The sequence below is a fragment of the Coenobita brevimanus genome, chromosome 94, assembly GCF_032717465.1.
Source record: "Coenobita brevimanus isolate Jiangsu-jjx chromosome 94, ASM3271746v2, whole genome shotgun sequence".
Classification (NCBI taxonomy): Eukaryota; Metazoa; Arthropoda; class Malacostraca; order Decapoda; family Coenobitidae; genus Coenobita; species Coenobita brevimanus.
In genome coordinates, this window is record NC_137047.1 from 27,754,963 (window position 1) to 27,776,690 (window position 21,728).

Genomic DNA, 21,728 nt, shown 5'->3' on the forward strand with positions numbered 1-21,728 from the left:
GTTCTGGGGCTAACACGCCGCCTTTTCACTCCCTTCCCAAATTCTTTTCCTTCCTGCACTAAAGGCTCCTTTCCCTTGGAGCTAGACACAGATTCACTGGTAGGAGCACTTGTTGTTGCTGTTTCTGGCGCGATAACTTCACCCGGCTCATCACACGTTTCACCGGAATCGTCAAAATCGCTGTCCATTATTATCATGGACAATTCAGCAAGTTCTTGTGCCACTGCAGAGTCACTGAGGCCTTTCCTGCTTGCCTCAACACTTTTCTTGGGGGTAGAGGTCACGGGGCCCTTTGCAATGGGCGCAGAAGCGGCAGGAATGGCGGGGCGCAAGTGCGACATGTTGTCTCTGCAGTGGAGGACAAGGAACTAAATGCCGCGGCTTATCTGAGAAGGGAAGGGTTGACAATGACACTTTAGGCTGACTGCTGCTAACTTACAGGCTGATTTTTTATAGGTAGAAAATCTCGGCAATAAATAAAGAAATAGGTAGTTCCAGGTGAATGTAAATGTCAATTAGGATTCTCCCTTCCTTTCTGATATATATTTTTATTACAGACATCGATTACAAGGCATAAATCAAAGGGGAAATTACCGTGGTAATGTAGCGAATGAATGCACGTGAGGTTTTGTCAGGTGATAATTAGGCAATTTCTGGAGTATAACACTATCACTTACCTGTTTTTTTTTTTGGTATATATTATTGGGTAAAAATATTGGGCATAGGGCTTATTTCAATGGATGAAATCTGTGGAAAAAGAAGGGGGAAATTTCCGTAGCGCAGCGCGGCGTGGGAGGTGAGAGGAGAGGGTAATGGAGGGCAGGTAGGGAGGGGAGTTAGGAAGGGGGTAAATTATCTGAGAAGGGAAGGGTTGACAATGACACTTTAGGCTTACTGCTGCTAACTTACATGCTAATTTTTTATAGGTAGAAAATCTCGGCAATAAATAAAGAAATAGGTAGTTCCAGGTGAATGTAAATGTCAATTAGGATTCTCCCTTCCTTTCTGATATATATTTTTATTACAGACATCGATTACAAGGCATAAATCAAAGGGGAAATTACCGTGGTGATGTAGCGAATGAATGCACGTGAGGTGTTGTCAGGTGATAATTAGGCAATTTCTGGAGTATAACACTATCACTTACCTTTTTTTTTTTGGTATATATTATTGGGTAAAAATATAGGGCATAGGGCTTATTTCAATGGATGAAATCTGTGGAAAGAGAAGGGGGAAATTTCCGTAGCGCAGCGCGGTGTGGGAGGTGAGAGGAGAGGGTAATGGAGGGCAGGTAGGGAGGGGAGTCAGGAAGGGGGTAAAATAGCTAAAATGTCAACAATGGATGGGAGTACAGATGAGATTTGGAGTGCTGACTAGTGTTGGACATTGGCAGTACTGATATATGATACAAGCCACCACTTGAGAGCCCGGGATAATTCAAAATAACCCAGAATCACAAAAGTGATGCCCCGCGGTATGATCCATTGTAGCCGAGCGTCACGAAAGTGACGCCCCGCGGTTAAGGGGTTAATGTCACGCAAATATCGTTTTTGCTAATAACGGCGTTTTTCTGGCACCAATTAGACGTTACTGGTGAGATCCTACTGTAGACGTAACTTGGCAGGATGGTTGCAGTTAGTTCACAGATGGGCCCATTTCAGTTTATTGTCAATTGAAATATTCTAAAGAGGTGTTCTGGCCCCTACTTGTTCCCATTCGTTTTACAGCTGAATCACCCAATAGGGCTGTTAAGCACTTGCTTCTGCAATGATGCACAAATAATTGATTTCGAGCAAAGTGAAGTGCCGTTCTGAAAAGCTCTTATTTCAGCAAGTGCTGAGTAGCCCAATAGGGCTGTATAGCACTTTTTAAAACATTGAAGACAACAAGGTATACAGTATTGTTGCCATTCCATTTTTCCATTCATTAAATCCTGGACGCCAGGCTAAAATCAACCGTGGCGTCACCTCAGTACAGAAGAAAGCAAGAAAGTAGCCTTAATTCTAACCATCATATCTCGGAAACTATATTAGTTAGGGAAATGAATTAAAGACCATATCACTCACCAACTCTTCTTCTCGTGAATGAAAGTTTCCCCAGGTCTGTAGGTCGTTGCATTGAAAAGTAATGACGTGAGGAAGAGGACTAATTTTTGCTGCGAGAACAGGATGTGTTTGTGCATCTGCCTGCAGCCCCGACTATCTTCTCAGCATGATAACTTCTCCATCACTAGATAAACTAGGCACAGTGGAGTCCAAGGGATGCCCTATGGCACTGTCACTGAGTCCTTTCCTAGTATCCATAGAAAGAGGCTTGGCAGGGGTGGATGAGGCAAAGGTTCACTTGAGGCGGGAATGGAATTGGGTGTAAAGGGTTAAGAAAAGATCGTCTTACACCTGGAAGAGTCACAGAGACGACTGGTATGGTTGGCTCAGCTGGTGGGAGTCCCTCCCTAGCTTTTGGTGACGAGATAAAGTGGCAGGCAGTTCAAGCTGTGATGCAAAAACAAGTGTGGCTCTGACAGATACCCGTTGCTGCCCGGCCACCGATTTCTTGACAGTTACGACCAACACCTGGCGGTTAGGGCTTAAACTAAACTGAGGGGATATCATACAAATATAGTACTCCCAAAATTCTTCTACATATGCAGGGGAATAGATTTTTATTGCATTATTAAGCTGGCTTGTTCTGAACTCTTCGATGGCCGCCAGCGTCGACCGATGCCCTACAGTGTCAGTGCCATAGCCATCGAATTAGCACAATCTATAAAAAGTTGCAAACAATAATGGGAAGGAAACGAAGGTCACTGGTTTGTTGACATTACCTTACTCTCCCATCCCAAGCTTTCAGGCAGTCAGTTTATTGCCCATTGGTTTACATGTTAATAGCGCATGCATAGTAAATTAATGAGTTTTTCTGCGAATTATAGCACATCACAGAATGGGTTTAGGAATCTAAAAAACACATTGGCGGGTGTGTCAGATGCGTCTCTTCACGTCTCTTAGAAAAAGAAGTTTTTTTTTTTTGAAATTCTAAAAAATGGTCCTGGGGATGACCATTGGAGGGTTAAACTCTGGCATTATTATTGATTTGTTGGGGTCCCCCACAAGCTTGGGGCCAGAATATTCAGCCGTATTAGCCTTCATGTAAATCCACCCCTAGTAAGTGGATGAAATGGAATTAGGTTATGAGTAGTAGGTGTGATATTAGTGGGTGTATTGTAGTGAGTGAAATGGTAGCTGGTTGTAAGTGATATGTGGAATCATGAGTGAAATGGTAGTAGGTTATAAGTGATAAGTGGAATAGTAGTAGGGAATGTGTAGTAAATATAATGGAATTAAGTGGAATAAGCACAATGGGGAGGCAGGAAGTGAAATGTAGTGTGCAGAGAGATAGGAACAGAAGCTGAGATATGAAGGACAGTGAGAGGATAAAGAATAGCAATAGAATGGCTGCCCAGTAAAATTTCTTTCTATAAAATTCACAGGTAGGGTTTTGCTGTGAGACCAGTGTCTTTTGTAGGAGGTTCAAGAAGTTATGATTTGTGTTGCTCTAGGACTCATGGGTGGTTGTATTGTACAGTTCAGCTGTGTGTGTGTGTGTATGTATGTGTTTTATATATATATATATAACAACAGATGAAGGAAAAACAAATTAATAAAAAAAGAAATTAATACTTCAGATTACTGGTGTCCTGCATTCATAAAACCTTTGTAACAGTTGGGCTTGAACAGCTGCAGGTTGAAGTTTAGGGGGAAACAACACTGGGAAAGCGAGTTCCAAAGAAATGCAATTCGGGGAGTAAAAGATTTCTGATTGGCGAAAGTTCTGCAATATGGCAGTGTGACATTGCAGTCATGAGTGCTACTAGATGCCTGTGTAACAGAGGGGAAGGCATGGAGAGGTGGCACAATGGATGCAACTTCGTCTGATTATTTGCCATAAAAGTATCTGTGAAATAATGCAAGGGAGGCAGTATTCCTTCTTATCTGTAGGGGAGGCAGCTTATTTGTAATACTGTAGCAAGGTTATTAATAATTCTAACAGCTTTGTTCGGAATTTTGTTTAGTTGCTTTAGCGCAGCCTCCCCACATCCATTCCACAAGGGTGAGCAATATTCCAGCTGAGAGCGCACTGATTTGTTGCACTGACTTTGCTTTTGCATGTAATGAGACACACTCCATGGCTTTCTTGAAATATTAAGCCTAAGAAGGGGTATTTTCTTTACAAGTTTGAAGATGGATGAGGCGGGTATCATCTTGAGAGTAATACGTCTTAGGAGAGGTAGGCAAAGGCTTCTTAGAAACTCTCAAGTTTTTATTCTCTACTTTTTGTCTTTTGAAGCTTTGTTGTAGCGTAATGCAGAACCTTCATCTGACTGTTCCCTACTGTAATTCTATTGCTTTTGCATCTTCAGAGGACAGCCCTGGCATGGATGTAGCCTAACTGTGGTGGGTTGGACATTCAGTTAGTGCTGTGGTAGCCTGGAAACCAGATTTTTTTCTCTCTTTCTCTCTTCTCTTGTCATCACCTTAGAGCATTGCAGTACCCATAACAATTGAATTAATGATCATTTCTCTGCCTTTCTCTTGAGAGCGCTCACCAGGTGGTAGGCCTTATTGTGCAGAGGTTGAAAGCTTTCTAGGAGCCTCCGTCTGGTCTTTCGTGTTCATTTCAGGACACTTGACAAGCCATGGTCAGGAGTATAGCTAATATATAATAAATGAGGTGGCCAAGGGGTGGCCAAGCTTGATTATTTGGGATGGCCCAAGGAGAACAAGAGCGAATACAAGAGGGTATTCCCCATGAAGATTTAAAGTAGCGAGGCCTGGCCAAGCCTGATTATGGGGTGGACCAAGGAGGACTCTAGGGATGCAGGGGTATTCCTCATGGAGATAAAAAGTAACCAGGCCTGATAACATGGTGACCTAAGGAGAACTAGGAGAATACGGGGGTATACTCTTGGAGATTTAACCCACTAGCTGTGACACACATCATATGATGGAAAATTTATAGTTTCGACATATTTCATGTGAGTAAGCTTACATGATGTATGTCGCAGCTAGAAGTTTTGTATCACATGATGTGCTGGAAGTTCAGCCAGTCCTGAAGAAGGGTGACCATTCTCAACCCTCCAACTATCGTCCAATTGCTTTAACATCCTGTGTCTCAAAAATTTTCAAGTCAATTCTTAACAGAAAATTTTTCAAGCATCTTTCCTCTCACAGTCTTCTTTCTCGTTGTCAGTATGGGTTCCGTCAGGGACGCTGCACTGGCGATCTTCTCACCTACCCTTCAGACTCCTGGTCATCCTTCTTTCAGGACTTTGGCAAAAGCTTTGCCATTGCACTTGACATCTCAAAGGCTTTCGATCGAGTCTGGCATAAATCTTTAATTTCTAGACTGCCCTCTTATGGTTTCTATCCTTCTATTTGTGCCTTCATCCATGGCTTCCTGTCTGGTCGTTCTATAGCCGCTGTTGTAGACGGCCATTGTTCTACTTGTAGGTCTGTCAACAGTTGTGTTCCTCAGGGCTCTGTCCTATCGCCAACTCTCTTCCTTTTATTCATCAGTAACCTAAGCTGTACAGCTAACCCTATCCAGTGGTACGTTATGCTGATGATTCCATCCTTCGCCTTTCCATTCGGTTCTCGCAACGTCCAGCTCAGCAGTTACTTCAACAAACAAGGGATGAGGCTGTGGCACACCTAATGTCTGACTTGGCTCGTATCTCTGACTGGGGTGGAAATAATCTTCTTGTTTTTAATGCATCAAAAACTCTCTCTCTCTCTCTCTCTCTCTCTCTCTCTCTCTCTCTTTTAATATGCTCGACTCTGGGAATAGGCTTCACAGCCTGCTATCAAGGCCCAGCAGTCCTCCTAAATACCATACACCTCTATGTCACGGGGTTTTTATAATATCACGGTAATTTTGATATGAAAATGCTTAAATATTATTTAAATTGATAATAATATTCAATAATATTGAAGAGCAGAGACAATGATTGTCTTGCTACATCAAGCAACGATTACTTTACGCTGGCTTAGCACGATTCTCTGAGGACGAGAATTTATAAACTTCCTCAACAGTACACAGCAGAGACTAATTACTCACAATTGCTGAATTACTGTACTGTTAGCCTCTGGAGAAAGTTACATCACCCCTGACAATAAATAACTAATACTAATAATAATAACATCAGGTTCTTGCTGATGCATTAACTCCTGGCACAACGGATTTTAAGTTAATACAACAAGACTGGTCTAAGTACCAGTTATGAATAGTAAATGTTTATGCAAGCTAGGAGCTATATGGAAAATAAGCTTAATTTGGATTAAATGAAACAAGAGTTTACTTACATTAAGCTCAAGAAAGGAACTGTTAAATTTATTAATCACAAAAAATAAATTTAACGTTACAATTCAAATCAATTAAATGAGACGCACTCGCTCACTCACACAGAAGCTAAATACTTACGCCTAGGGAAAAACACCTTAACTAAGCTCTTAAAACTACAAAATACACAAAAGAAATACCAGTCGATGAATGCCATGTATCACCACTAAGGTGGGAGTACTGGGATTACTGAACTAGTGGAGCTTGGGGTGCTAGCTGACCTCTCCACTTCTGAGCACAGAACCTTTCTCCGTCACAGCAAACACAAGACTGAATTCAAATAATGTATAGGCAGGACGCACAAGCTACCAGAAGAAGGCGTGGCTAACGGTTTAGGCGAGCAGAGGCGAACGATAAAGAAACAATTGTATCGCTCAGTAGCGCACTTAGTGACGTGCATTAAATCGGTCACCCCTGAAAACGGTGATGAATGATTTGAAAAGTATACTCCGAAATGGAGGGAGAAACGGTTAGCTGAGCGATACACAGTGAGTTTTCCACTAACAGTTCGTGGCTTCTCACAAAACGGAAAATGTCGCGGATTGATTCGTGACACTCTACATGTCACCACTTTGGCGCTAACACCCACCGACCATATTGAATACATGCTAGGGCTGTCTCATACAGGACTGGTGTATTGGTATTAGCGGGGGTATTTTTACGACATGTTGGCGGTTCTTCTGGTAAGTCAGTAAAGCCTGATTTAATGAAATTCAAATCCTTAAACTGTTCCCTGCCCCAGCAGGGATTTGAACCTGGGTTCGTTAGGACCTCAGGCCACCTCTCTACCGATAGAGCCACCGCCTCCCCCACCGATTGAGCCACCGCCTCCCCCACCGATTGAGCCACCGCCTCCCCCAGTACACCTATCAACCTGGCACAATCTTCCACAGGAGTACCCATTAATGTTTAATAATACCCAGCTCAATCCTGCATCATCTTTGAACATGCTTGGGGTTTCATTCACTTGGGACTTATCTTGGAAAGATCATATTGTATCTCTCGTGAAATCTGCTTCCAAGAGATTTGGTGTGCTAAGCCGACTCTGTACCATCTTTACCCCTACACAGTTGTTGACTTTATATACGGGTTTTATTCGCCCCCGTTTGGAGTACAACTCTTGTGTGGGGAGGCTCCCCACATACAGCTCTTCTCAGTAGGGAGGAGTCAAAGGCTTTTTGTCTCATTAACTCTCCTCCTTTTACTAGCTCCCTTCAGCCTCTGTCTCTTCGCCACACTGTTGCATCATTATCTCTTTCCTGTTGGTACTTCAATGGCCACTGCTTCTCTGAACTGTCTGCTTTCATCCCTCCATGTCTACGATGGGTTTGTAGCTCCTGTCTAGCAACATACTCTCATCCCTTTTCTGTCCAACTCTCTAATGCAAGAGTTAACTGTTCCTCCCAGTCCTTCATTTATACAACAGGTCATCTCAGGAACTGTCTCCCTCTGTCTGTATTTCCTGCTTCCTATTATCTCCAGTCTTTCAAATGCAGTGTGTCCAGGCATCTCGAAATGAACGGATCTTGAATTTGGCTCTCTTTTGTATTGTTTTTGTTTTTTCTTGGAAGGAACAGTTAGCAGGCTCCTGGCCATTGGTTCCTTGTTTCTTGCATTAATTTTTTTTTTTTTTTTTTTTTTTTTTTTTTTTTTTGGCACGCTACATATTTCTCCCATATGTTACTTCACAATGGCTGAACAAAGGTCAATAATGAACTTATTTGTTTTTCCCATACTTTTCCAAGCACTCTTTCATTTCATATTAGCAAAGATTATTTTTGAGATTTTTTTTGTTTTTCCATTTTTTTGCACATCGGAGGTTGACCAGGAAACTTAATGCAGCAGTTGCCGGATTAAGGTGACAGCTGGTTGGCCAGACACATTTCAGAGACAGCACTGCCACTGGCCTTGGTGTAGAAAGTTTGCATTAATCTAAATTTCACACTGTGTGATGTGTGAGGAAACAGGTCCCACAGTTAGGGGAGCATTAACCCCTAACCGCCGGCTGACGTGCATAACCGTCTTGATTTTGAGTGCGAAGCAACGCCGGTTGACGTGTATAGCCGCAAGCATTTTCCCTCCACCCTTTGAACTTTATCTTATCTTTACTCATCGATGGGACCACCTGGAGATTTTGGGATACTTTCATTTGAAAGAGGAAGAGTTGGTGATTCTTATGTATCTTTAATTTTTTCTCTAGCTCTTATAGTTTGGCAGATATGAGGGTTTGAAGTAAGGGTAATTTTTTCCATCACGGATATCCCCTGTAGGGAGTAGTGTGCAACATTGGAAAACTCCTGGCGTGCAGGGGTTAATGAGAATTTGCAAGGCGACTTTTGTGGCAGAGCAGCCTTAGAAAAAAAATTTCTTCTTATTCTGTTCTGAAGGGGTCCGTCACCTCAGTTGTTATATGGGACCCCATGCCTGAACTTGGGTGTTAAAGCCTGGTGGTGAGGCAGGAACTGTTGGTTCGGCAGTGGTTGTTGTGGAACTCTGGCTCTCTCCTACCATCTGTGGTGGTGGGTAAGATACTTATCGATGTCTCATTGTCTTTTGTCCCTTAGGAAGGAGTGTGAGGGTGCAAGACACCAACCTCAGTGAAGATATAGTAGTGGGTAGGTGAACTCACACACACACACACACACACACACACACACACACACACACACACTTTTCAGAGAAGCACAGAGGATGACACATTTAAATTGAGAAAGGGGCTTGTCAAGTGTGGGAGCAAGAGAGGTGCAGGGAAGGAGATATAGGTCAGCATTGGCTGTCTTAACAAAGTGAATCCTTGGGGAGAGTTTCAAGTTATTCTACAGTCACACTGAAGTTGCAGCACCTCCCTCCCCAAGTTTTGACAGTTGAGGTGAATTTGTTGACCAAATTGTGCTTGTATGTTGAGATGGGTGATCAGGCTGCTGCTTTTCATTAAACCCTTCACAACCTGTTTTCTCTGCTGGAGCTGAATAGAATTATCAGAAGGTAGTAAGAATGAGGTTAAAAATGCATCATCAGATTGAAAGGAATTAAGATGTTAATATTGTACCAGGAGTTGGGGGGAAAAAGATGATATCACTGGAGACACTAGGAGTTAGTATAGTTTCTTAGAGCTTCTTCCAGATAATAAATTCTAGCTGCATACTACAATCCAGTCTTAGATAACTCCAGTTTTCTTCTTTTAATTAAACTTGTAACTTTTGTATTAGTAATGCATTGTCTTGCTCAGTGCAGCTCTAGATCTTTGCCTTCTGTAGTAAAACTGTAGACATTAACATTTGGATTTTATCTGTGTGTAAAAAAGCAGTAAATTATTAACTTCAAAGCATTTCCAGTTGATCCAAATTAGTTATTGTTGAAGCTTTTCCTTTTCTATCTATCTATCTATTGCCAGACGCCTCAATCCCGTTCGGGGTGGCCACAAACAAATCGCCTCCACGTCACCCTGTCCCCCGCCATTTCACTGCCCTGTTCCCAACTCACACCCCCCTCACTCATATACCTCTCCATCCCATCCCTCCATCTCATCCTTGGCCTCCCCCTCCCTCTCCCCCCTTCCACCTCACTCACATACACTCTCTTCATCAGTCTTTCACCCTCCATCCTCTCCACATGGCCAAACCACCTCAGTGTATTCCTCCTAACGGTTCCTATCACATCCACATCCACACCACAACGCTCCTTTATATTCTCATTTGTCAGCCTGTCTCTCCATGTGACTCCACAGGCTCCTCTTAAATAACTCATTTCCACTGCTCTCATTCATGACTTGTGCCCCTCCAACAAGGTCCAAAAATCACTTCCATACGTTAGAGTTGGTATCACAATACTGTCATGTAGTAACTTTTTCACTTCCATGCTCACTTCCCTGTTTCTTATCACTGCTTTCAAGGAACCAGCAACCTTTCTTCCCTGTTGTACCCTTTCAAGCACTTCACCCTCCAAAGCTCCATCCTTACTCATCACACTACCCAAGTTCTGAAACATACTCACATTTTCCAATTCCTCACCATCCAACCTCTCTGTACATTCACTGATTTCATCTCTCTCAAAGACCATCACTTTACTCTTCCCTACATTCACCTTTAGATTCCGTTTCTTACACTCCCAAACTCATCCACCAAGCCTTGCAGCTCCCCTTCGTCTTCATTCAACGACACAGTATCATCAGCAAACAACAGTACAGGGAGTTTCCAAACACTACCCTCTCTCACCAGGGCCACTCCAACATCCACTACCCTACCTTGTACCTCTTTTATTACCCCATCCATGTACAGATTGAACAACCATGGAGACATGACACATCCCTGTTTCAACACAACCTTCAAAGAGAAAAATTCATTCAGTTCACCATCCACACGCACTGCAGCCTTAGCACCATCATACATACTCTTCACAGCATTCAACAACTTCCCAACTACTCCATATATTCTTAATACCTTCCACAATCCTTGTCTATCCACCCTGTCATATGCTTTCTCCAAATCCATGAAAGCCGCATACAACTTCTCTCCCTTCTCTAGAAACTTTTCCACTAAAGAGCTAAGAATGAATATCTGATCTACACAACCTCTTCCCTTCCTAAAGCCTCCCTGTTCTTCTCCAACTAATTCCTCTGTTATTTCCCTAACTCTGTCAATAAGTATCCTACCATACACTTTTCCTATTATACTAAGAAGACAAATGCCCCTATGATTACCACACACTTCTTTTTCCCCTTTTCCTTTGTACAAGGGAATAATAATACCTGACTTCTAGTCCTCCCGAACTCTACCTTCCTCCCAGGCCAATCTGCACATCTTCCACATCCATTCTACTACTATCTCTCCCCCATGCTTCAACATTTCACCACACACTCCATCAATTCCTGGGGATTTCCCCAATTTAACTTTCTTCATTGCTTCCACAACTTCTGTCCTACTGATTTCTTCCTGTCTTCTCACCTCCCTCCTTCTCCCAGCCATTCTCGCATCACTTCTATCCTCTATGTTCAACAGTTCCTTAAAGTGTTCTCTCCATCTGCTCATATTTTTTCCCTTCTCCACTAGTAATCTACCATTTTTATCTTTCACTCCCCTGCTAACCTCACTTCCACCCTGTCTTACTCTCTTCGCCTGTTTCCAGAACATTTTCTTACAGTCCCTCCACTTTACACTCAAATTCCTTCCAAATTCCTCTTACTCTCTTCTTACTCTCTCTTAATAATCTTTTTACCTCTCTCTTTCTTTCTACATATAACTCTCTTCCACCTCTCAACTTCTTCCACGCCCCTATTTCTCATCCATTCATTGTATGCTTTCTTCTTTTGTGCCACAGCCTGTGTCACCTCTTCATTCCACCACGCTGTTCCTTGCACCCCCCTCCGTCTTCTCTTCATCCCACACACCACATCACATGCTGCACATATTTCTTCTGTGAATATCCTGCACACACCTTCCACGTCCCCTATCTGCTCCAATTCATATTTGCCCAATCGTTCCTCCACTTCTCTCTTATATTCTGCCTGTTTCTCATCCTCTTGTAACCTTGCCACTCTCCTTGCAAATACTCCTTCTTCCTGTCCTTCCCTTCTTCTATTACTCCATCTTATTTGTATCTTGATTCTGGCCATCACCAAGTAGTGGTCAGAAAGTCCACTCCCCCAACCTCTACAAGCTCTTGCATCCATTACACATCACATCCTTTCATCCACACACATGTAATCAATCATTGCCTTCCTTTCATTCAGTTCACCACCCACCCTTCTCATCACTCGCCATGTATACCTGTGGATCATTTTGTGCCTGAAGAGGGTATTGGCTATCACCAACCCCCTCCCAGCACAAATGTCCACTAACCCATTACCATTCTCGTCTGTCTGAGCAGGCACACCCCACTCACCAACTATTCCATCCACCTTCACATTCCCTACTTTACCATTCATATCACTGATCAAAAACACTCTCTCATTTCTTCCAGACTTTTCCTTTTCAGAATATAAAATTTTAATAGCATAGAATAATAACCTGATTTGATTTAGTAATTTTGTGGAGTACAGTATGTTGTTTTTATTAGAATTGCTGCATTTTAAACTACTCTAGGACCAGTAGCTTTAGTGTTGACATAGTGCCTGATGTTGCTGAGCTTGGCCTGTATTGATTGAGAGTAACTTGAGGTTGACTTGTGATGATGGTACTGTATTGTGTTTGTCTGGTGGGCGGATGGGTGCAGGTCGTGACGGCAGAGGGACTGTCAGGAAGAGCTTCAATCGCTTCTCCAACTTAGCAAAGAGTGGGGTTGAAGACTTCCTGGTTGGTAAGTAATGGCATCTCATGGCTTTCAAATGCTGTGGTGTCCACTGTAGTGCTTTGTATATTTGGTTCAGTTTACTGTTTATTAAATATCTGTTGCATGACTATTAAAGTTTTGATTTCATAATTGATTTTGATATAGCTTTTAGTTTTTAAAATACTGTTATTTCATCTCTGACATTTCAAATATAAGTTATTATAAAGGTTACATACACATTTTAATTCATGTATTTCAGGGGCAGGGAAGGCATCAGTAGATGAGAAAGATAAAGTATATGTAGAAGATCATGGAAATGGTCCAATGTGGAAACCAAATCCACATGAATTTACTTGTGCTATATCATCACCCAAGAAAGAATCAAAATTTCATGGCATGAAGAGCTTTATAGCCTACACATTGCTGCCTTCGGTAAGTTTCTTATTTATCTTTCTTATTATTTTTCCCCAAATATTATGGTATACATTTTATGTAAATGTATTACCTATTGATTTTATGTCTATCAGTGGTACATTTCAGTGCCATTTTTTCCATGCCATCCCTTTATTTCTCAAGCTTCTTTCTCTGACCTCCTGCATACTTTCAGCAGTCAAAGTTGATGGTTTAATTGTGATTGCTTAAGGTCATAGGAGTTCAAAGAGAAATTTAGAAGATGGAAGAAAGAGATGGAAACAGAAGGACTTTGATGTAGGTAAAACAAAAGTCGTGTTGGTAGGTGTGAAGGCAGTAATGTTGCGGAACAGATTGATTGACTTTGTGCTCTGTATGAAAATGGGGGTTGAGAAGATTTCTGTTCTATGTACAACCTATTGGGGATATTTTTTAGAGTTCAGTAGGCCTTATGATAGATCAAGAAAGTCTGTTTTAACAAAATTCAAATCCTTAAACTGTTCCCTGTTCCAGCCAGGATTCAGACCTAGGTCCATTAGGACTGCAGGCCACTTTTCTGTTGACTCAGCAGAGAGTGTTGTTTGGGGTGAGTGTAGTTTCGGGCTGCCTGGAATACGTGGAGGAGTTCTGTTACCTAGGAGACATGCTGAGTGCAGGAAGAGGCACAGAGGCTAGTTCCAGTGCTAGGGTGAGAGGTACATGGAAGAAGTTTAGAGAGCTATTGTCTTCTCAGACCATTGAGAGGCTCTCCTAGTGTCTTAAGGGTACCCTTTACAAAATGGTTTTGAGAAGTGTTATGCTGTATAGCATTGAGATGTGACCAGTGGGAGGGGAAGATGCAAGCAAATTAGAGTACACAGAAATGAGAACATTGAGTTAGATGAGTGGGACATCACTGAATGACAGAACTGAGAATATTTATGAAGAGAGTTTTGACATATGAGATACCAGAGAAGTGATGTAAACTGGTATGTTAAGATGCTGTGGCCATGTTCAGGGGATAGGGGAGGATGATTTGGTTACGAGAATCACAGTCATGAATGTGGAGGACAGAATGCCCAAAGGCAGACCAAGGAAGATGTGGAGTAAAGTCATGTGCATACCTGGAGACCTCCAGGATAGGGGATTGAGTAGGAAAATGGCTCAAGATTGTGAGATGGAGAGCTGCCATTAACCCGTACAATACTGCCATCGGCATGGTGCCGACAGTACAAAACATCTCGATTAATCCCACCGACGTGATGATGCCGACATCTAAATTCGAGTGCTGTAGCAGGTCTCAAACTGTCTAGCTAATATTTTGCTAACATATTAGCAACACTGTGCCCAAGCATTTGTAGCACTGAGTTTGGTTCTGCATGGGTGGGTAACATCAGTGTGCCACTGTCCGTCATAGCGTCAGAATGTCACAAAAATCATGCCATTTTTCCGCCTCATTGGGCTGGAGGAGGCTGTTGAAATGGTCATATGGACCTTTCTGTCCCTTCATTAAGTGATTCTTCAGAAGAGGAAGACCTGGATGACTCTTCTGGGGAGGAATATGAACCAAGGGAAGAGGATATTGAGAACGGGGAATCCCCCAGTCTCCTCGCCCGTTCTCTCTCATCCCTCCCAGCTAGGTGGGAAAAGGTCGCTTGTGGCTAGGGAAACTGGGCTAAAAACACGATGGACAGCCATCCTGCTCTTATTTCTCCTATAGGGAGTACTTTTTTTTGCTTTTCCTTGATTTATATATCCTTTTGGATTGTTATGTGCAATAAAATTTTCTTCCGTTTTTGGTCCAGGATTGGGTGGGTATAAAATTGCAAAAATGCCTGGGATGGTACGGGTTAAGTGAAAAGATTTACACAAGCAAGTTTGGTCAGTGGTCTCCAAACATAATGTACACTTTGAAGAGGCCTAGTGAAGTACAGTTCGTATGGTAATAATGTTGAATTCAGAGTGCATTTTTACTGAATTTGTACTGATCTTTATTTTTAATTGCTAATACTAATTCATTCTTTTTCAGGTTTCACTACAGTAGTATCTCTTCTCCTTCCACACTTTCCTATAAAATTTCTCTGCCAGTTTTTCTGTGCATTGATCCCATGGTTATCATGCATAATTGGTACTGAATATGGTGCATGATAATGGAATCGCATGATAACAAATACACAGAACCTATGGGGCTTCGTGGAATGTGGGAAGTTTGAGGGGTAGAGAGGGGGAAGTGGTCGAGGTGATGAGTAGGAGGTGGATGGGTGTGGGATGTGTGCAAGAAGTCCAGTATAGGGGTGGATCAGCTAGAAAGTTTGCTGGGAGGGATTCTTGCTCTAAGTTGTTTTGGCAGGGTAGGATGGATAGTTATGAAGGTGTGGGTGTGTTGGTTAGGGAGAAATGGTTGGAATATGTCATGAATGTAATGAGAGTAATTGATAGGATAATAGTAGTGAAAATTTTGTTCGGTGGGATGGTGTGTTCAATTGTATCAGCATATTCTCCACAGGCAGGCTTGGATGAAGTAGAGAAGGATGGATTTTGAGATGACTTAGTACATGTAGCAAGTGGTATGGGGGATGATGAGATTGTAGTATTGGGGGAGGGGGGGGGGGGGCGGATTTAACCCGTTGACTGCGCATGGCGGTTTTTTGGATGTGTCCGTGGTGCGCAGACATAGGGGTAAAAATGAAATTTCCCAAAGGCCAAATTTTGTCTTAGGAATTGAGAGAATACATGCCAAAGTATATAGTAACAAAATATTAGCACAATATTTACCTTGGTAAAGCCATGGATGAACAACGAAGTGTTTGATTCCCTATTGGAATGTATGATTTTCGTTTTCGTTTTCTTTTTCTTTTTCTGTTTCGGTTTCGGTTTCGGTTTCGAAGGTTCAAACATGCTTGCATGGGTCGGCCTTGGTCACCATGGCATTATATTCAAAATTCACCTGCGCAGCCAGGGCTGTATTGAGCAGTCTCACTTGGAATAGCCTAGGCTGTATAGAGCAGTTAACGCGTTAAATGGTCATGTAGGTGAAGCAGCTCAAGGATATGAAGGGTTCATGGGGGATATGCATATGGTACAAGAAATGTGGAAAAGGAAAGGATACTCGAGTTTGGGGAGACAATGAACATGATTGTGTGCAACACACATTTTAGGAAAAGAGAGAGTAGGTTGATTATGTATGAGATGGGGGGAAACAGCAGCCAGATAGACTCTTTTCTGGTCAGGAGGGCTGATAGGAGGTTAGTGAGGGATGTTAAAGTTATAGGGAGCGAGGAATGTGTGCAGCAGCACAAGTTATTGATATGTGTCATGGAGCTTAAGGAGAGGGTGATGAAAAAGAGGACCTATGCACCTAGGAGGAAAATATGGAAATTGGAAAACCAAGCAGTAAGGGATGCCTTCTATGGCAAGATGGGGAGAGTGGTGGCTGAACAGGGAGACGTGGACGAAAGTGTTAATGAACAGTACTGAGCCCTCAAGACCTACCTCTTGAGAGTTACTGATTCATAATGTGGGTGGACAAGAGACCCACTAAGATATAAAGTGACTTGGTGGTGGGATGAGTGTATAGGAGCTGCAGTTCAGGAGAAAAGAAGTCTTTTCCAGGAATGGAAGAAGAGTGTTAACAAAAAAGGAATACTTGGCTGCCAAGCATAGGGCTAGTAAAGAGGTTCACAGGGAAAAGTCTGAGTCGCTGAGACTTTTACTTGATAACCTAAATTGTGTGGAAGGGTAGAATATGATTTTTAAGGTGGCAAATCAGATGAAAAGGGAGAAGAGGGATAACATAGATGAGCAGTGTGTGAAGAATGATGGTAGGGTTGTGGTGAACAGTGGGGATATTAAAGACACATGGAGAGAGCATTACAGCTGGTTGTTGAATGAGTTTGGGACAGGGAAGGTTTGGAGCCAGCAGATCCAGTGTTAGGGCCCTTGGCCTTTGATTGACGTTGCTACTGTGAGTGGGGCAATAGGCAGGATGCAGGTGGGGAAGGCAGCAGATGTGTCTGGGTTGACTGCTGAAGTGTTGGAAGCCTCAGGAGATATAGGAGTTAGGTCAGTCACTGACGTGATAAGTACGATTATATATGAGTGTGTTGTCCCAGAAGGTTGGCTGAAGAGCATAATTGTAAATGTGTACAAGGGGAAGGGTGATGCCCTGGAAAGAGGAAATTATAGAGGCATACAGCTTTTAGACCAGATAATGAAGGTAATGGAGAGAGTTTTAGAAGGTATGATTAGAGAAAGAGTGAATAATGATGAGATGCAGTTTGGGTTTATGCCAGACAAAGGGACCACTGATGCCATATTCATTGTTCGACAGCTTCAGGAAAAATATATAGAAAAGAAAAGAAAAGAAAAGGGAACTGTACTTTGTTTTTGTTGATTTGGAGAAGGCCTTCAGAGTCCCTAGAGAGGTGGTGAGGTGGGCAGTGAGAAAGCTTGGGATTGAGGAGTGGCTGGTTTTGTTCATTATGGCCATGTATGTGGGTGCTCACACCCAGGTAAGGGTGAATGGAGATTTGAATGATGAGTTTTCTATCAATGTTGGTGTGCATCAGGGGTCAGTCTTGAGCCCTTTATTATTTTTTATATATTATGAGGCTTTTTTATTGTTTGTTATTTATCATAAAGTTTTTTATTATTCATTGTTTGTTATAAACCCTTTAGCTCAAATAATGAAGGTAATGGAGAGTTCTAGAAGGTATGGTTACAGAAAGTGACAGTTGTTGAGATGCAGTTTGGGTTTATGCCAGGCAGGGGAACCACTGGTGCCATATTGTTTGACAGCTTCAGGAAAAATATATAGGAAAGAATAGGGAACTGTACTTTGTTTTTGTTGATATGAAGAAGGCCTTCAGAGTTCCTAAAGAGGTGGTGAAGTGGACAATGAGAAAGCTTGGGATGGAGGAGTGTTTGGTTAGAGTGGTTACTGTCATGTATGTGGGTGCTCACACCTAGGTAAGAGTGAATGGAGATTTGAGTGATGAGTTTTCCATGAATGTTTGTGTGCATCAGGGGTAAGTTTTGAGTCCCTTGTTGTTTATCATGGTACTGGAAGCCCTCTCACGTGACTTCAGAAATGAACTCCCATGGGAGATGTTGTATGCTGATGATTTGGTGTTGATTGCAGAGAATGAAAGGCAGACAGAGAAAAGATTTAGGAAGTGGAGAGACGGTAGGGGCACAGGAGCTTAAGAGTAAATGCAGATAAAACAAATGTGATGATATCTAAGGTTGGTGACAGTACGTTCAAAGACAAGGGAGAGTGACCATTTGCAATTCGCCACAAGGGCATGGGAAGTAATTCTATCTTGTGTAGTTAGTGTGATAAGTGGGTGCATAAGAGATGTAGTGGTATTAGAGGCAGACTGCGAGATAATGCCGATTTAGTGTGTGCCGTTTGTCGGGGAGAGCAAATGGAGATTGTCAGGCATGAAAGGATTGAACTTGCTGGTGAGTCTCTGAGTGTGTGGAAGAGTTTTTTTATTTGGGAGACATGTTATGTGCTGGAGGTGGGGCTGGAGCTAGCTCTGTGGCTAGAGTGAGGAGTGGTTGGAAGAAGTTCAGGGAGCTGTTGTCTCTCCTGACATTAAGAGGGCTCTCCTTCCGTGTTAAGAGGTCTTTGTATGCCATGTGTTAGAAGGAAGAGGATATTTGCTGGCTCAAACGTACAGAAATGGCAGTAATTAGGTGGATGTGCAGTGCATCCTTGTGGGGGGGCTAGGTTTATGGTGGAAGAGTTGAGAGGTAAGATGGGACTGGAGTGTATTGGTGGTGTGATGAGGAGAGGTAGATTGAGATGGTTTGGGCATGTGGAGAGGATGGGGGATGATAATTGGGTGCAGAAAGTGAGGTGTTAATGTTTGGGGTAGGGTAGTGAGAGGTAGACCGAATAAGACCTGGGACGAGGTCATTGAATGTGACCTCAGGTTTAAGGGACCAAACAGAGAAGGTGCCAGAGATCGAGCAGTATGGAGAGCTGCCATTAGGTGACCATGGCCAACTCGTACAAGCATGTTGGAGCCTTCAAAAATGAAAATGAAATGAAAACATACCAAGCATCCCAAATACAAGCAAATATTTTCCTTTTTATGACAATTTAGACCCACTGTTGTAAATACAAGGTCTGTCCAAAAAGACCCTGAACTTTTTAGAAAGCACACCAACTAGCCAGTGTTATGTGATCACAATGGGAGTGCTATGTACCAGCAACTTTGAGCTTTAGTCTAATGCTAACCACATCACGCTGTGCCACTTAGTCATCGAGGTGCACACGCATGAGTGAACGTGTGTTTAGTGCACTTGGCAAATTTTCTTCTATCTCATCTTTCATCTGAAATCGGCAACCTTTTAGGGTGGATTTCAACTTTGGAAATGAAAGAAGTCCGCAGGGGCTAGATCTGGAGAGTAGGGTGGCTGGGAGACAAAAGTCGTCTTGTGCATTGTCAGGAAGTCACGGATAAGGAATGATGCTTGAGCAGGTGCATTGTCATGGTGCAGCATCCAGATTTTATTTGTCCACACCTCAGGCCACGTCCTTCGCACTGCCTCCCTCAAACGCTTCAGGACGTCCAAGTAAAGCTCTTTATTGACTGTCTGATCACTTGGAACAAACTCTTGATGAACAAGCTCTTCCAATAAAAAGGATGATCAACATCACCTTCACATTTGAGTGACTTTGACTTGCTGTTTTTGGTCCTGACAACGATGTTCCAACCCACTGCAACAACTGCCTTTTTATTTCGACTTTGTAGCCATACACCCATGTTTCATCAGCATTCAAACAATCAAACAGCTCATGACTGACTGTGACAAGATTCTCTTCTTGCTTATTGTCATCAGATGTGGCACAAATTTTGTGGCAACACGATGCATCTTCAGTTTTTTGGTTAAACTTGTGACATGATATTTTACAGATGGCCACTTCTTCAGAAACTTCATGGACAATCAGGTGACGATTTTCACAGATCGCTGCATGCACTTTCTCAGTGTGATCGTCATCTCTTGACGTGGAAGGTCATCCACATTTGAGATCGTCTGTGGTGGATGTCTTTCTTGATTTGAACCATTGGAACCACTTTGACACTGTGTATAGCTCAAACAGTCCTCTCCATAAACCTGTTGCAACATTTGAAAAGTCTCCAAGAAAGTTTTTCCCAATTTGAAACAGAATTTCATGCAAACACGTTGTTCTTCAAGATTCTTCATTTTTCAGCGTGCAACAAATCACCAAGTGCACTAAACCCAAGTTCACTAAAGCATGTGTACCTTGATGACTAAGTGCCATGGCATGATATGGCTAGTGTTAGACTAAAACTCAAAGTCACCACTACATAGTGCTCCTGTTGCGATCACGCTATGCCGGCTAGTTGGTGCACTATTTAAAAAGTTTGGTTTCTTTTTGGACAGCAATTACATACATACTATATTGGTAAGTATAGAAACATACATAGACATAGTTAGGAAAAGAGAAAGTGATGACAAGGAGACAGTAAGGGGTAATTTTTAAATCTGTTACTAGGTACACATACCTCATTGAACCCTTGACCAGCCACTAGCCTTGCACCTAACTGTAGACTGTAGACTCATTGAGATAAATGAACCATTTAGTTTAAGCAGTGGCAAGACCTCACCAGTTCACTTTTTTTTTTTCCTTTGTTTTCCAAATTTTGCTGATTATTATTATGGTGGGAAACAATTGCCACAATGGTGATAAACTATGTTTAGTCTCCAGTGGCACCAAAGAGATGGGTGCCATCTTGTGGTGTCCCAAAGACAGATGGACACAATCTTAGAATGCAATGTTTGCACAAAATTACCCCTATCAGTGCTGATTTAGCCAAACCTAACCTAAATTTTAAGCTTTATCAGTTAGATATGTGCACACATCAAGGTTTGAGTGATTTCACCATGCCAGACCCATTGGTAAATTGATAAAAGAACAACTGATCATGTTGAATGTTAGGCAGTGGTGAAAGATTTGTATGTTAGTGTATTTCATCTTAAAATAATTCTAAATTGTAAACAATTTAATTTAAGAACTTCTAACTTATTTTATGAAATTTTGGCATGTTTGCTTAAGTTCCCAGTGGTTAGGTTAGGTTAGACTAGGCTGTGTTAGTGTTCTATCTATCTGTCTATTGCCAAACGCCTTAATCCTGTAAGGGGTGGCCACAAACAAATTGCCTCCATGTTGCCCTGTCCCCTGCCATTTCATTGCCCTGCTCCCAGTTCACATCCCCCTCTCTCATATACCTCTCCACTCCATCCCTCCATCTCATCCTTGGCCTCCACCTCACTCACATATACTCTTCTCATCAGTCTCTCACTCTCCATCCTCTCCACATGACCAAACCACCATAATGTATTTCTCCTAACACTTCCTATCACATCCACATCCACACCACAACGCTCCTTCACTTATTTGTCCGTCTTTCTCTGCATGTGACTTCACATGCTATTCTCAAATAACTCATTTCCACTGCTCTCACTCTTGACTTCTGTCCCTCCAACAAGGTCCAAGCTTCACTTCCATACGTTAGAGTTGGTATCACAATATGTAATTTAGTAGCTTTTTCACTTCCATGCTCACTTCCATGTTTCTTATCACTGCTTTCAAGGAACCAGCATCCTTTTTTCCCTGTCGTACCTTTTCAAGCACTTCG

The 21,728-nt window shown here is 42.4% G+C and overlaps 1 protein-coding gene across 1 annotated transcript in view; it reads left to right on the forward strand.

The window, feature by feature from the left end:
- Nucleotides 1-21,728, forward strand: part of SH3PX1 (sorting nexin 33-like protein SH3PX1) — a 323,543-nt gene that overhangs the window by 135,416 nt on the left and 166,399 nt on the right. The window contains exons 5-6 of the mRNA XM_080282787.1: nucleotides 12,607-12,690; nucleotides 12,923-13,095. Of these exons, the coding sequence (XP_080138913.1) occupies nucleotides 12,607-12,690; nucleotides 12,923-13,095 (257 nt within the window). The remainder of the gene's footprint in view (nucleotides 1-12,606; nucleotides 12,691-12,922; nucleotides 13,096-21,728) is intronic.